Genomic DNA, 16090 nt, shown 5'->3' with positions numbered 1-16090 from the left:
CAGGAAGCATGTGTGATAAGGGGGAAGGAAGGGAAAGAAACCCACAATTTCATTCATTCTTTCAACAGAGCCAACAAGGAGTGGCTACTTTTCTCCCTCTCTCTCTCTCTCTTCTTTTTTTCTTGAAGAAAAAGTTGCAAGGAAGGGGGGAAATGTTTGCTCTAAATTTTCTCATCTGCACCATGCTATGTATGAAGCACTTCTGCCTGTAAAGGTGCTCCAGGGTGTTTTGCAGAGACAGTTTGAGTCTGGCTCCATGCAGCTTCCAATGGCAATGCTTTCCACCGAGGCACAGCTTCAGCCCAGGATGGAAGGGGAGGAACAGAGGAAGGACAGCCACTGCTTCCCGGCATGAATTTCTCCACAAGGAGCAAGGCAGCCCAGAGAAACAGCACAGCTGATGGTACCAGTTCATCACATACAAACCCCACAAGACTGCCCTGTTTGCAGCAAATGGCAGCATGAGCTTGGCTACCACCCTGGAGCAGCAGCAAACATTAGATGCTGTGGAGAAAGAAGCACTGAGCTCCATTTCCTTCCAGCCCTGGCTGCTGCCCAACAGCTGTTCTCTATTTACTTTAATATTTCCTTGGTTACACAAGCAGCTGCACACTGCTTAACCCTGCCTGCACCCACAGCCACCTGTGCCACCTTACCTTACCTTGCCTGGCACGATGCTGTGGGACAGCAGCACAGGGCAGGCTAAGGATATCCACAGTCTTGCCAAGGCCAGGCTCTCGCTGGCTGGCCAGGGCTTAGTTGACACAGTCATCCTCATGGCCACATTTGCAGAAGGTGCCTTGTTGGACAGGGAACAGGGCACCATCAACATGAGCAATTGTCTCACACAATCCCAGGCCTTGAATGCAGCTCTGAAGCCAGCAGAACCTGGGAAAGCCATCTGGATTCCCATGGGCTTGCCTCACTGGGCAAGCCTACACGTACTGTAATTTTAGCACTGTAGCTGTGGCTGGATCAAACAATTTCAGTAAAGGAATCTTCATTCTGGGGAATCACAGCACCCTTTCAAACAAAGCACAAAAGCTAGGACCAACCTCACATGAGTGAGTTGCTAGAGGCAGAGGGTGCCCAGCTCCACTCCTAGTCCCAGGCACAGGCCAGCAGGGATGTGCCAGTGACTTTTCTGGCAGCTGTTGCTGGTCCATAGATCACTTCATGCATTTTCCTTTCTCATCTACACAGAGCCTGTTCCAGCAGCTCAGTTTTTGTTTTGGCTCATAAAGCTCAGCCAGACCCCTTGGCTCATCTCCACCAATGAGGGGGTGGAAAACACCCTTTGCTTGCTTGTCCAGAACACCAGCTTTGGTTTTCTGCAACCTGGCCTGTCCCAATTGCCTTTCCAGTCTCCCTGCTCCCTCCCAGCTCCATTTTCTTCCAGGCTCCCTGCAGCACTAGGAGGTGATTGCTAAAGCAGCTGCTGGCTGCTGCCCTCTGGGCATGAAGCACTTTCCCAGTGCCTGCTCCCCAAAATGCCAGGACAAGGGACATGGATCCAGGGAATCCATTCTTTGCAGCAGCAGTCCTGTTTTGCTGTGATAGCAACTGGGAAAGGCATGGTATTAGCTCTGCAGGATTAGGACTTGGCTCTAACTTTAACAAAATGACCCCCACAAAGCAATCAATAACCCCCACCCCCCCCAAATCCTTACCACTTGCACTTCCATCACAGGAATTCAAACACACCTACACAGCCCTGTGTGCATTTAGTGCAGGGAGGGACAGCAGAACTTTAACAGTGGGACATGCAAAAGCCCCAGGGTGTCTCCACCAACAGACAAGTGGCACTGGATCGAAGAGTCTAACCTTTGAGGTTGCTGGATCTTGATTTTTTTCCCCCCAAGGGTTTATGTTTAAGTTTGCTCAGATAAAAAATATTTTCTGGAGGACTCCAAGAGGCATGCTTAATGTAAGGCAGAAACCACACTTCTCAGCTGACCACAGCTTTGAACTTTTCAAACTCCCAGCCCCAGGAACTGGCAGAAAGCTCACCTGCAGGTCGAAGAACTTGCTGTACCGTCGGTATATGACTTCCGTGGATCCATTGGACCAGGTGACCTTGATAATGTACACCTGCAAGGAACAGAGGAAGAAATCAGAGGAGTGGCCCAACAACCTGCACCACAACCAGACTGCCACGTTATGGGTTAGTAACTATGCCTCAACATGTGGCTGCAGCATTCAGTACCAAGTGCTAAGGTCCCAGAATCGGAGTGTGCTTCACCAGACACCAGCACCAGGTCCTGGGTCCTGGGGCTGAAGCTAAAGCTGCCAGAACAGCTTCCACAGCTGAGTGCCAACCAGGGGAGTTCATGGGACCACTTAAAAGTCACTTCAGCAATACTATAAAAGAGGTAGGATTAATTTAAGCTCCACTACTGCAACTTAATTGTCCATTAAATGCTTACTGCTGGTGGTGAACTAAGGCAACTCCTTATCTCTAGATAGGGGCATACATCAAATGAGAAGGAGAAATTCTATGTAAAGCACAGCTGAAGTCTTTTCAGGCAGACACATTATGGATTAGTAACTATGCCTTGACACATAGCATTAAGTCCCAAATGCTGAGGTCCCAAAACTGGAGTGTGCTTCACCAGACACCACCACCAGCCTGGGGCTGAAGCTTGCAAGAATCCCAACCCACAAGGTTCAAAACTCAGCCTGTTCTTCCACAAGCAACTCTGAGGCTTTGCTTACTTAAACGTGCAAATTACCCTCCTCTTCCTTAAAATGCTCTAGTCAGTCAGTCCTAGTAACTGCAGGCTCCTCACAGACCACATGAACCAGGTTTTTTACTGGTGATGAATGAAAAGAAAAAGCCCAACCCATTTCCCCCTCTCTACTCTTCTGTGAAAGACTGCAAGCAAATAAAATAATTAGGCAATTACTTATCCAGTGTTCTTGCTTTTTGCTCACAGAGACCAAAGATGACCCTTGACGAGATGCCAGCTAACACTCAAACAATGCAAACTTCAGCCTCTGCTAATTGGTAACAGATTGACTGAGCAGAACAAGGGCATGTTCATTTCTTCTTCTAACTCTCATGTCCTGCTTACTTCTACCACAAATGCAAGTATCAGCTCACTGAAGCAGGAACTAAAGCATGCAAAAGTACAGGTGAATGGATCTGCTAGAGCTCCAGTGAACATCATGAAGCGCGAAGGCTCGTAGGAAGCTGATGTTTTGGTACTTAAAACAGAATCTCTTAAGGAGTTTCACAAAGTTTCCTGCAGAGAGAGACATTTTTCCAGATGCTGGAGTGTGACCAACATCCCAGCCCAATACTGAAACTCAAACACCAGGAGACTCAAATGGGTATCACGATGCTAAATTATTTGTGCTCACCAACCCTACCCCAGCGCTGTACTAAAACTCTAATCAAAAGGTCACTCTGCTGCTTAGAGGGCTGATGGAGCATGACCTTACCAAGGTGAGGAGACTCCTGAGGAACCACAAACTCTTTGCAGCAGGATAATTTCCAAATTAGATGGGAAAAAGAGGCAGTTGAGTTCTTACTGCTGAAATAAAGACCTTCAGTACTTTCAATGCAGCAGGTCAATGACCACTTTTCTTAAACCAGATGATCAGCCCAAACACAGCTGCAACTGCTTTGCTGACTTGCAGTGAGCTGGCCTGGTGTCACAGGCACCGCCACCCTTTCCAGACAAAATTCAAATCACTCAGCACTGCCTCACAGGCCTTATTCAGCTAACCACAATCCCCCCCTTTCATTCAGAAATTCTTTTTTGGGAGCAGAAGGACCTGTGATTTCTGCATATTAACACAACCAAGACAGAGGGCTCCTGCAAGACAGCATCTGTAGCAGCTCTGGAGACGTGGGTTTGCTGCAAGGGAAGCCCAGACACTGCCCTTACTTATCACCAAGCCTGGCATTGAAAAAGGCACAATACCCATGGAAGAACATGCTTCTAGACCTCAACAGATCAGGGCCAACTTGGCTGACCACAGTTTGCAATGAAAACCAGACAAGTTGCATGACATGGCCTCTGAAGTATCTCACAGCATCCATACAGTCACCACCGTACCATCAGCAACCTAAGCGTTAACTTGGCTCTAAGTAAGCCTCCAAGCTGACTTTACCCTCACCCCAGGACTTGCTGGCAGGCCAGCATGAGCTCATTTTACTTGGAAGCTCAGCTGATATCCCAGCTTTCTTACCAGTCCACAGCACTTTACAGGGTTATATCACCACTGGCTGCCTGCCTAGAGAAAGCCTTCCACTGGGGCAGGAGGAAAAGCCAAACTTTTCTTCATTGTTTATTCCTATCCTGCCTTTATTTGGAGTCAACAGCTTATTAGACTGGGATTTTAATCAGGATGTGGATTTGTTCAAGCCAAAATGAATTCAAAGCTCTTAAGGGTAATAAAGCCCTGAGATTTGAGGGCACACCATGCTTTATTATACCCTTTCCAACTGAGGGAAGGATCACTTCTCCCAGGCACTGAGCTCACTCCTCTTTTGCTGAAACGTGCATCTTCCAGGAGTCTGGGTAACAGTTCTTGCACACCCCATGTGAACAGCAGAAAGATCTCCAGGGTTACCTCCTCACCTACTTGTTGAAAGAAAAGAGGAGAAGCCCAGAGAAATGGGAGCTCCTCTCTCAGTAAAGCTGGCTGCTTCTCTCCCTGTGAATCTCTTTGTCCTTCACTCTGACAGCCCCATTCTATTGAAGCATTTCATTGGCCAAAGCCATCACAGATCTCGGTCTCTGCTGGTATCTAATCCAGCCCCTGCTGTCTTAGGGATAAAAGAGACACCACAAAATAGAATTCAACTCAAGCTCTCCTCAACTAACAGAAGTGCAGATTTTGCAAGGCATGAACAGTGCAATTAGCCACCCAATGATGGTGCTCACAGGGACTGAAGATGATGAGGCACCAAGCCCTCACAGCCACTCGCCCAGCCTTTTCTCAGGTGCTTTTTGGGAGACACTGTCAATGATCACAACAGCTTTGAAAATACTGCTCTTGGTCTGAAGTTTCCCCTCCTGGCCTGGAACTATCACACACTGCAACAGGTCCTGCCAGAAGCAGCCATCACGAGTAGTAGCCCAAACAGCCAAATTTTGTCCCAGTAGGAGCCTTTCCATCACTTGGTCTCACAACCCGTGGTCCTGCAGAGGCTGCTCCATGCATAGGCCTTTTCCCAGCCTGGCTGTGTGGGTGAGGGCATGTGGAAATAGTTATTTCATGGGTCTTCTCCAGCTCCTTCAAAGAAGCAACAAAGAGAAACCACCAGCAGATCTTTTCCATGGAAGGAGTGAGGGGATCTCCCAAGGCTGCAGCTGGTGCTGTCTCAGGGACATGCACCCACAGGGAGCTCTGCTGGGAACAGGGGAGCTGTCACTCAGACCCCACTCCATCGTTTCCTTGAGGAGTGGGAAGAGCCAAGCAGATGGCAGGGAGGCAGCAAGCAGCCAGATCCAGGAGGGAGATCTGTAATCCCATCACGTGGGCTGGGCCCCTGGCCAAAACCAACAGGCAGAGCTATCTAAATATTTACAGCCCTTCCCAGGCCAGCAGTGGTTTCTGCACCACAGAGGGGAACTAGCTGACTTGGTGAAACCTGGGAACTGGTAGCTCCCTCCCCTTCTGCAAGGATGCCTTACTCTGCCCAGCTCCCAGCCCTGAGAGCCTTCATCCCTTGCTCTGCTCCAGCTTATGTTTCTGCACACATGTCACATCAAACCTGCAGCTAGGGCTGATGGCTGAAGGCAAGGGGCCAAGCTGAGATCTGGAAGAGGCAGGAATCACCAGGGCTGAAGCCTCTGTAGCTTCACTTCAGCCATGGGACAGGGGAGCAGAGCTGAAATTCAGAGTCATGTTTCCAAAATCCTTGAGACACAGCTCAAAGCATTGGTCCAAAGCATTGCCAGAGCAAGGCAAGAGGAGAGTACAGAGCTTTCAGGGTCACTCAAATTCCTGCTCTCAGGATTCAGAGCCCCACAAACACAATCTCAGCCCCCCACTGCTCATCTCCCAGCCACCACAGCTTCCTGGCCCCAGTGCCATGAACCCACAGTCCCATGCTGCACTAGTTCCTTGTTATGAAGGGAGTTGTTCCTGGTGTGACAGCTTTGCCAGAGGCTCAGCAAAAACCAAAGCCAGAAAACAAGACCTGCCCTCCACTCCCAGGGAGTACAGAGTCCATGTGAACAGTTTTGGAGGTGCAGGTGGAGCTTGTTTAATGCCAGAGGAGAGCAGCAGTTCATGTTAAAGCCAAGCATTCTCCATGCTCCTGTCCCTTGGAGGGCTGAAGATCAGATCCTTCACAGAAAATAGAAACCTGCAGATGTGAAAGGCTGAACTCCAACAGAAACCACAGGGACTGGGCTCTCAAACACCCTGGGCTGCTCAAACTCCCTGCATCACATACCAACGACTTAAAATTACCAACTGGTAAGTTTAGCATCAGGACCACAACTGTCCAAAATCCTCCTTGGTCACACTAGAAACCAAGTGCCTTAGACAGAAATATAAAGATGAAAAAAAGGCCCAGGGGAATCTCACAGCCCACACAGCTGGCCATGACAAGCTTGGTCCCAGTGGCAACCCTCCAGCATAACCCCATGTCTGCCACTGCTCTCCCCACCCCAACGTCTCTGGAGAGGCAGCTCAGAGGGAGAAAGGGCCAGGGGAAAGTGGGACTGAAAACCTTCATAAGGGAACTGTCAAAAAAATGACAGGTTGCTAAAAGAAATGCAAATGGCACCTGGCCAACCATAACAGAGCTGTCAACAAGAGCTGCCAGTCAGCTCACATGGCAACAAGGGCTCTGCAGCCCCAGGGGAAACATGTTGGCAACTTGCAGCAGGCAAATGCTGGAGGGAGATCCAGGACATTCCTCGTGGGCAGGATGGGACCCCAGGTAGGGAGGAAGCTCAAGTGCTGGCCATCATCAAAAGAGCAGGGAGGCTGAAGGAGCCGCAGCTCAGAGGCACATCCAAAGCAGAGTCACAAGGACTGGGGCTCAAGAGCAGAGGGGACAAGAAGCCAGAGCAAATTTTCTATCTGAAAGGGCAGCCAGAGATTTTTTTCTTTTCTTCTATTTTTCCTCTTGAAGAAACAAAATAGCAAGCACAAAGCCCTGGGAGCTGTCAGATGCCCAGAAGTACTTTTCCAGGGACTGATAAAGAACCTCCATGCTGCAGATAACAATGACTCCGGGTGGCTTTCACTGCTCAGAGGGGCAGAGGGCTCTGGAGTGCTTCACAAGTCTTGCCTCTTCCCCAAGAGGCACATTGCCCATAACACAACATGGCTAGAGAGAGCAGATGATTCAAGTGGCTGACTCCAGGCAGTGGAATTAAGAACAGATACTAAAAAAAAAAACCAAAAAGAAATCATAACCAAACCCAGTTTCCTGTTCTTGAAACACAAGGCCATGTGACCTAGAAGAATCACTTCTGGATTCCTTGCCTAAACACACTAGAAACATGCACAAAACACAGCTTGGGAAGCAGCCTGGACTGCTTGCATTCGAGTAGGGAAAAGGTAGATGAGACGCAGGAGAACTTACAGTTCAGCCTCTCTCCTCCCACAGGAAGACTTTTCCCAAGCTCTTGTTACAAGGAGACTTGCAAGGCATCCAGGCTGGGGACACACACACAGAGGAAGCCTACAAGTAAGGCTTTGAGGAGAAGGCAGCTGCTGGCCAGCCTGTGAGCTCTCTGCCTGGTAGAACGGCTGAACAAGGCAGCAAGTCCAGCCCGAGCTCAGCGCCATGCAGCTCTGCCAGCTCAAGCCCAGGAGCAGCACACCCATCCCAACAGCCCTGCAAGCCAACAATCTGCCAGCAGCGCTCCTTGGCACAGCACAGCCCTCCCAGGGTGACACTGCAGCAATCCCTGTGCCTAGAGCTCCCACACACTGAGGCCCTCCTGTTTCCATGCCAGCCACACCAGAGGCACATGAACCACGGGAGGGTGGCACACGACGCCTCAATCGCTTAGGCATCTCCATGGGGCCACAGGGACAGACGTCTCTGCCCAGCCAGCACTGCAGGGCATCAGCATAGGTCCCCAACCGCTCAGCAGAGCTCCTACAGCAAAGCCAGACATAACAGCCTCCAGCAGAGGCAGAGCTGTCTGCAGAGCTGTTTCCAATGGGTTTGAGCCTGTGTGGTCTCGGGTCCAGAGAGACTATGTACAATAAACCTCTCTGTGGAAAACTCTGCATATTTAAAGCATCTTTCGCCAGGAAAGGGGAAAAAGGCATCAGTGTTTATCCTACCCCACCCTGACACACGGGGAAGCCACATGAGAGCCTCACACCTCAGCTTCAGCTGCCGCCACAAGGAAGAAGCACCGAGAAATTCAATGGGGTAGAGACATCAATTCAGCTGAGGGACTGAGCCAAACCAGAGGATGTATAATACAGAAAAGGGAGTGGGCAATTGTAAAAGGAAAAGAAAAAAAAAGGAGGGATGTGGCTGGAAACAAAGCAAGCTCTCGGCAGTGAACTGCTGTAGTTGGCCCCTCTCCATCAGGCTTTGCCACCCCAGGGATGCGAGGGCTGGGAAGGGAAGTCTGAGGGGCTCCTGTGCTGCAGGGCACCGAAGCTTGGAGTGGGAAAGGGACAGCATGAGAAGGAATCCCAATGGTAAGTGTGGGGCATTGGGGATGCTGCCATGGTCCCTCTGCTCTAGATGAGGAGAGAAACAGAAGCAACAAGTCAGAGCTGCGGGGAGGAGCTGGGTAACAGGGATGCAGCCAGCATGAGGACAGCACATCCTCATCACAGCAAGTAAGTCAAGCCAACCTGCCCTTGCATCCAGGACTACAATAAGCAGCCAGCTCCCCTAGCTCTGATTCATCCCTTCAACCAGACCCTCCCTGAAACCCCAGCGAGTGACAGCTTTCCCCACTCCGCTGCTGTACAGCTCACCAGGGCACAGCACTGCCTGAGCACACAGCCGAAGCTGCTGCACACACATGGGGTTACCCCAAGTGCAGGGACTCCAAGGACAACCCACTGAGCCCCTCTCAGCCACTGCACAGACCCCTCATCCCCCAGCAGATGCACCAGCTTGTTTGCTCTGAGTCACACCGAAGGTCAAACATATGGATTCGTTTGTTTGCTGTTTCCCACTGCTAGATGAAACGGCCGGAAGACAGAGATACCCTCCAAAGCAAAGCTGTGAGGGACCAAGGTCACCAGACCTCTGGGCAGGCAGAGGCAATGGATGGCCCCAGTGCTGAAGTTCACTGCTGGAATTGTGTATGAACACCAGGTTCCACACAGAGCTGCATCCACCTCAGTGGCTGTGTGCCAGGCAGGATTTGGCCCTTCCACTGAACTGCAACATTCAAGTTTTTCCAACAGCTTTGAGTAACATGACTGGGGAAGAAAAACAAAGGAGTTTGCATTTCAGCATTGCTTTTCATCCACACAGCTGACAGCATTCCCTGAAGCCCCAACCCTCTTGAGAGGGTATGGGGAAGGAAGGATTGGTCAGCTCTGTAATGCCGTGCGGCAGAGCAGGGCCAGGCACAAGGATGGGCACAAAATTTCTACTGGCTACAGGTTCCAAACACCCTGCCTGTGGCCTGCCTCCAGCAGGAGAGAGTCAGCCAGCTGACAGGAAATGGGATGAGATACAGCAAAACCACAGGATACAGCAGCAAAACACCACTGAGGATGCTGAGAAAGCCCTTGAACCTCTTGAGGCCACCAGTATTCAGAAACTCCTTGCTGTGGCACAGCCTTCAGCTTCCTGGGTTCAACCTAGCCAGGAGGGAGTTGGCCTCTTCTCTCAAGCAACCAGCACCAGAACAAGAGGACACAGTCTCAAGCTGCACCAGGGGAAGTTTAGGCTCAAGGTGAGGAGAAAGTTCTTCACTGAGAGAGTCGTTAGCCATTGGAATGGGCTGCCCAGGGAGGTGGTGGAGTCACCATCCCTGGAGGTGTTCAAGAGGGAATTGGACATGGCACTTGGTGCCATGGTTTAGTCATGAGGTCTGTGGTGACAGGTTGGACTTGATGACCTTTGAGGTCTCTTCTAACCTTGGTGATTCTGTGATACATTCTGATTTTGCTTTTGCAGTCTTCCATTTCTGGTTCAGCTAACAGCCCCTGCAGAGATGTCATAGCATTCATTTTATTCTCCTGCTTCCGCAATCTAAACGTCCCCAGCTCCTTTGGTTCTCCACAGGACATTCCCACCATACCAGGAGCATGGTCACCCTCCCCAGAGAGTGCAGCACAGGGGGAGTCATCCCCTAAGGCCCTTTTAAAGCCAAGCAACCGGTATGATTCACAACGGCAGAAATGATGCAGCTGTGGGAGGTGACATTGTGCCAGGTCCCCACAGAGCTCTGCTCTGGCTGGGCAAGGCAGGACCAGAGGACCACGACACACATGTTCTTCAGGAGACATCCTTTGTTTTATACATCTAAGGCAATGAAGAATCCCTGAATCTGTGAGCAGCTCTCACCCTCTTGCCATTCAAGCACTCATCTCTGAATGCTTCACAGTTCCAGACTGGCCATGGGTTTGGGCTGGACAGCAAACGAGACCACGAGCGACCACATCACTACAAGGAACAGGAGCAGAGAAGACACCTACCATCGTGTCACACAGCAAAAATATCACACATTCACTTTTTGAGTGTGGTTTTCATCCAACTTGTTTCAAAACATCCATAGATGTTATCAACCAGGCACCAGATTCCAACACCCACTGTTAATTATTTTCACAAGGCAGCTGCCACAAATGAGGAGGTTCAATATGCATGGGTTTAACGTTTGCAGTCTTGTTAACTGAGCTTGCAAAATAAGTGTATGCTGCACACTCTGTTTACATTTCCCCTTTTTCAAAGCCATGCGTGTGTGCACAGAGGCTGGGAAAGGAAGTCCAGCAAAAGCCTAGTCCAGGTTTCCCAATAAACTAACACAACCAACCAGCCTGCTGCTCTCTCTTTCCTGTCAGACACACACACACATATAATTTTGGATTGTGCTCTAAAGCAACCATTTCAAACTGTCTGAGCCATGGAGACGTTCTCGCAGGATGGGCTGTAGGAATGACGATGCCATCCAAGTGCTGGGTTCTACACGCTGGCCACAACAACCCCATGCAGTGCTGCAGGCTGGGGTCAGAGAGGCTGGGGAGCGGCCAGGCAGAGAGGGACCTGGGGGTACTGGTTGACAGTAGGCTGAACATGAGCCTGCAGTGTGCCCAGGTGGCCAAGAAGGCCAGTGGCATCCTGGCCTGTATCAGGAACAGTGTGGCCAGCAGGAGCAGGGAAATCATTCTGCCCCTGTACACTACACTGGTTAGGCCACACCTTAAGTCCTGTGTCCAGTTCTGGGCTCCTCAGTTTAGGAAAGATGTTGACTTGCTGGAACGTGTCCAGAGAAGGGCAACAAAGTTGGGGAGGGGTCTGGAGCACAGCCCTGTGAGGAGAGGCTGAGGGAGCTGGGGTTGTTTAGCCTGGAGAAGAGGATGCTCAGGGGAGACCTTATTGCTGTCTACAACTACCTGAAGGGAGGTTGTAGACCAGCGGGGGATGGTCTCTTCTCCCAGGCAACCAGCATCAGAACAAGAGGACACAGTCTCAAGCTGTGCCAGGGGAGGTTTAGACTGGATGTTAGGAAGAAATTCTACACAGAGAGAGTGATTGGCCATTGGAATGTGCTGCCCAGGGAGGTGGTGGAGTCGCCATCACTGGAGGTGTTTAGGAGAAGACTGGATGGGGCGCTTGGTGCCATGGTTTAGTTGATTAGATGGTGTTGGATGATGGGTTGGACTCGATGATCTCAAAGGTCTCTTCCAACCTGGTTTATTCTATTGTATTCTAACAAACAGAACAGATTGCAGCTCTAGTAAAACAAAAAGTCCTAAAGCTTGCCTAAGGGCCAAAAAAAAAATATCTGGATTTAGCAGGGAAGAGATTTTCAGGAGATTCTACTACAGAATAACAAAACTATAAAAAGATCCTGTGTGAAGCCCTTTAAAGGAGAATTTAGTCTGTTGCAACTATCGCTTTGTTTTGGGTCCTTTCTGAATAAACATTGGTTTATCAGAATGTGAGGCTTGGCCAGACTATAGAAATGACAATCTGCTTCTGCTGCTCTGATGCCCAGAATGATTATTTTTAAACTTTGCTCTTGGACTTTGCCTTTCCACATTTACTGTGCAGCCCCAGAGCCCTCGCCAGCAGCACCCCGGAGGGGCATGAGCTATCATCACTTAACATAGGATTGTATGGAAAATGCCACTGCAGGGTCACCCACTGGCCACTGCCTGAAGGATGGGAGTGAGTTCCCTTCTCTGCTTGATCGGTAGGCTAAGATCCAGAACTGGACTGTTCTCTCAGTAGGATCAAAGCTGTGCATCCTGCAACAAACACCGCAAAAGGATCATGCCTCACTGGCCCTTCCAGGTAGTGCCCATGAGAAAAGCCTGGGGACACAAGCAGCCCAAGTGCAGCTGAAGCAGCTGGTGTCAGCAGCCTAGGACAGATGCTGCTGCAATACAGTGTGATTTGGTTTCACACAGAGCAAATTTCAAGCTCCTATCACTCAGGAGCAAGCAGCTCAGTTATCCTTCCCCTCTCAGCCCTTCCACATGTGAGAGCAGAGATGGTCTGACAAGAATGGGAGTGAATGTGTCAGCCTCACACCATGCCAACACTACAGCAGCAATAGCCTTCCAGGAGCACAAGGCTGACTGTGAGGAGAAAAGCACACAAGGGGAGAGCACCCAGCCTGGCCAAGCCAGTGGTGCTCACTGCGGTACCCACCAAAGGGTTTAACACTTCAGCAAGGAGAAGAACAATCAAGAGACCATTCCCACTTTCCCCATCTCTCAAATGTCCCTAAACACACCTGGGCTTCTTTTGAATAATCCACCAAGCTCCTCCCATCCTCAGGTTGTGTACTGGGGTGTCCCCAAAGTGAGGAAGTCAGACAGGAGACAAGTGCAGTGTTGTCCTGGTGCACAGGCATTGGGCACACTATGAGAAGCAGAGAGGCAGCAGCACACCAGACTGCTGCTCGCTAGCAGCAGGATCTGAGCCAGTGCTGTTCACAGGCACAAATGCACTAGAGGGCATGGGGCTGCATTTGGATCCCCAGCTAAATCCCAACACTCTGCTCAGCACACATTTGAGCTAGCACACAAACCCATTTTAGCACCTTGCTAGGTTCTCACCCAGCCCCAGCTCAAGCCCCAGAGGTTGAGGGAAATTTGTGCCTCTTGCTTTAGAACAGAGATCCACAGCAGTACAAGTTTTTGTCTTGGGCAACACAGCTTCTTTTGTATTGAATACCAGAGTGACAGGCAAACCACTCTAGCCTGAATAGAGCTAGACTTTCCTACAGCCCATTCCCACCATGGGTGTCAATAAGGACCTTGAAACACTGGTTTGATTTCACTTTTTTTGGGAAACTGGAATGCATGACTTTCTGCTGTGGCCTCACTGCAGACAACACAACTGCACCTTTGTCCGGCAAAGAAAAGCCTTCTTCGATGCAGAGTACGGGGGTCACTTGCTGGTCAGGCCAGCACAGAGGCAGTGGGAGGAAAAGCCGGTCTGCTCCTGCAGCCTTCCCAGGGACAGCAAGCAGCTGTCCCAGGGGATGGAGAGGAGCACATTTCTGCTCAGCAGTGAGAAGCCAGAGAGCAGAGGTTTAACAGGAACACTGTGGTTGACTTGGATTTGCAGCATGCTAGCAGATACTGTCTAAAATCAGAAGACTCGGATGTGATTTGTTGCCCCTCCTCTCCCTTTCTTTGCAGGAGGAGGAAGAAAGGACAACAACCACAAAAAAAAGAGAGGTTTTGATTCCATATAATTAACTGTCTTTGAGAATCTGCCCAGCTCCTATTGATTCCCTCAGACAAGGCGAGCGCTCCCATTCACTCCCGCACTGCCCCTCCCTGGGCTCAGCCCTGCCGTGAGCTGCGCTGGCTCACGCTGCCAGGTTTCAGTCCAAAAACAAGTACAGGGAAAGGTTAGAGGCAGAGGACTTGAGCTGCTAGCTGAGGAGGGAGCAGGGGACTGAGAGACCAGGCTGCACAGCTGCCTGTCATGAGCTATGAGCAGCCACCTTCTGCAACCACCCCAGGAGCCCCCATCCAGCTGCCCCACGTCTTGTTCTAGAAACCACCTCTGCCCCAGTTTTCCAGCCTCACAGGGATTATATGTGGTATGCCCAACTCCACCCATCTTGCCTCTGTAGGTGGAGGGTGAGCAGGGGCAATGCTCAAAACAGATGGTGTCCAGCACTTGGGGTGCAAGTCCCAGATGTGAGGAAACAGGGACCAAGGGGTATGCAGACCCCCCAGTAAGGGAATGAGAAGGCCCAAAGGGAGAGTGGAGGCACAGCAACAGACAACCCTGTCCAAGCCCTGTTACGGGACCTGGTGGTGCAACAGACCCGCCAAGACAAACAGAAGCGTACGCAGCTCAGCAAACCACCTCACGTACACGCTCCTCCAGATCCCTTGCATAGCTATGATGAGTAAGTCTGAGATGGACATGGCAGGAAGGGGGCCACGTCTGGAGCTGGGGCCAGGCTCAGCCTGAGCTGATAAAGCTGCAAGCAGGACAGGAGAGGAACAAGGCATGATAAGGGGTTCAGCAGCAGCAGCCACGCCACATCCTTGGATGCAAGCCCCCTTTACAATCCCCTCCATCATGTCCAGAGCTGACATGCTCTCTGCTTTCCTCCAGCTGCTGCTCGCTGCCACAAACCAGCCAGGGTGACCCAGAGAAGCCCTGGATCTCCCAAGATATCAGGGAGCCTGGCTGTGCTGACACGACGCACTCCAGCCACAGAGAACACACGGCGAACAGTGTGTCACTGGGTCACCCTGCTCTGAGGCAGAGCAGGGAGAGCATTTTGGTCTTTGTTTTACGGCTGTTGCCTGGATTCACCCACAAGTTCAACACGGATGCCTGGAAGCACTCCAAAGTTTAAATAATAACTAATTTTAAAAGAAAGACGGAAAGAAAACAACCCCTTCAAAAGCAGCCCAACCCACAACACCTTGGAAGATGCCCTCAAGCGTGCAGGAACGCGCTCCTCGGGCAGCTCACAGTGAAGGGGTGCAGGGGACTAGGGGAGCACGTCACAGGGATGGTGACACTGCCCCAGGCACCGAAGAAGGAATACGGGTGGTTCCTTGCCCAGGGACTGTGCAGCCAACAGGTTTCAGAGCACCCCCGCTAACGGCGGCTCCCTCCCTGGAGCAGGGTTACTTCCCGGTGCTGCCCCGGAGCCGCCGCCTGCTCCGCCCGGCTGCACGCTGCCCTGCGAGACCCTTCGCAAAAAGTCTGCCCAGATCTGCAGCTATTCACGGGCACCTCCCGCAGCTTTCCCCCACGGGGTCCCGCAGAGGGTCACCACCGGAGCTGCCCTCCCAGCGCGACAATGTCCCTGCCCGCCTAACCGGCAGCAGGGGTCCGGGGGGTGAAACGGCAGCTCATCCCCCCCACTGGCAGGGAGGGCGCCGAGTGGCCCCCACGGTAGAGCTAGCAGCCCTGCCTGCTTGCTCCCTCCTGCCCCGGGGCTTGGCCAGCCGTGGGGCGGCCGTAGGGCAGCGGGGCCGCCCGCCGTCCGGCAGCGCCCGGCCTTTGTTTGCCCAGGGCCGGGCGCGGCGGAGCGGGGCGCCCCGAGCCGAGCCACTCACATAGTGCTTGTTGGGGATGCGCCGCTTCTGCACGTCCAGCACCTTCACCTCCGCGATGATGCGCCTGGGCATGCCGCTGCCTCTGCCCCGGCGCCGGCGGCGAAGCGGGGAGCGGCGGCGGCGCTGGGGGAGGTACTGGCGCACGCAGCCGGGACCCGAGCCTGCAGCGCCGCAGCCGAGCCCAGGCGAGCCGCCCGCCCGCTGCCGAAGGCGGGAGGCGGCCCCGGCCAGCCCCGGCCTATCCCGGTCGGCGGGGCGGCCCCTCCGCCGCCTGCTTAAAGGGGCTACCGGCGCCGCCAGCCCCACGCGTGTCCGTCCCACGCGCGTTCGCTGGCGGGGGTGCGTGGGGTGGTTGGGTCGTGGCCCCACGGTTCCCCCAACCCCGAGGTGGTGCACGGAAGGTGACTCGGCT

General features: G+C 52.1%; 1 protein-coding gene across 1 annotated transcript in view; it reads right to left on the bottom strand.

The window, feature by feature from the left end:
• The window catches only part of SH3PXD2B (SH3 and PX domains 2B), a 78144-nt gene extending 62294 nt beyond the window's left edge, over positions 1 to 15850 (bottom strand). Inside the window, exons 1-2 of the mRNA XM_054168299.1 lie at positions 15679 to 15850; positions 2011 to 2091 (exon numbers count right to left, since the gene is read on the bottom strand). Coding sequence (XP_054024274.1) covers positions 2011 to 2091; positions 15679 to 15750 — 153 coding nt within the window. The 5' untranslated portion in view covers positions 15751 to 15850. The remainder of the gene's footprint in view (positions 1 to 2010; positions 2092 to 15678) is intronic.
• Between the last annotated feature and the right edge of the window lie 240 nt (positions 15851 to 16090).

The sequence above is a fragment of the Dryobates pubescens genome, chromosome 16, assembly GCF_014839835.1.
Source record: "Dryobates pubescens isolate bDryPub1 chromosome 16, bDryPub1.pri, whole genome shotgun sequence".
Lineage (NCBI taxonomy): Eukaryota > Metazoa > Chordata > Aves > Piciformes > Picidae > Dryobates > Dryobates pubescens.
The sequence above is the reverse complement of the archived record's forward strand: the minus strand, read 5'-3'. Positions and strand labels throughout refer to the sequence as shown.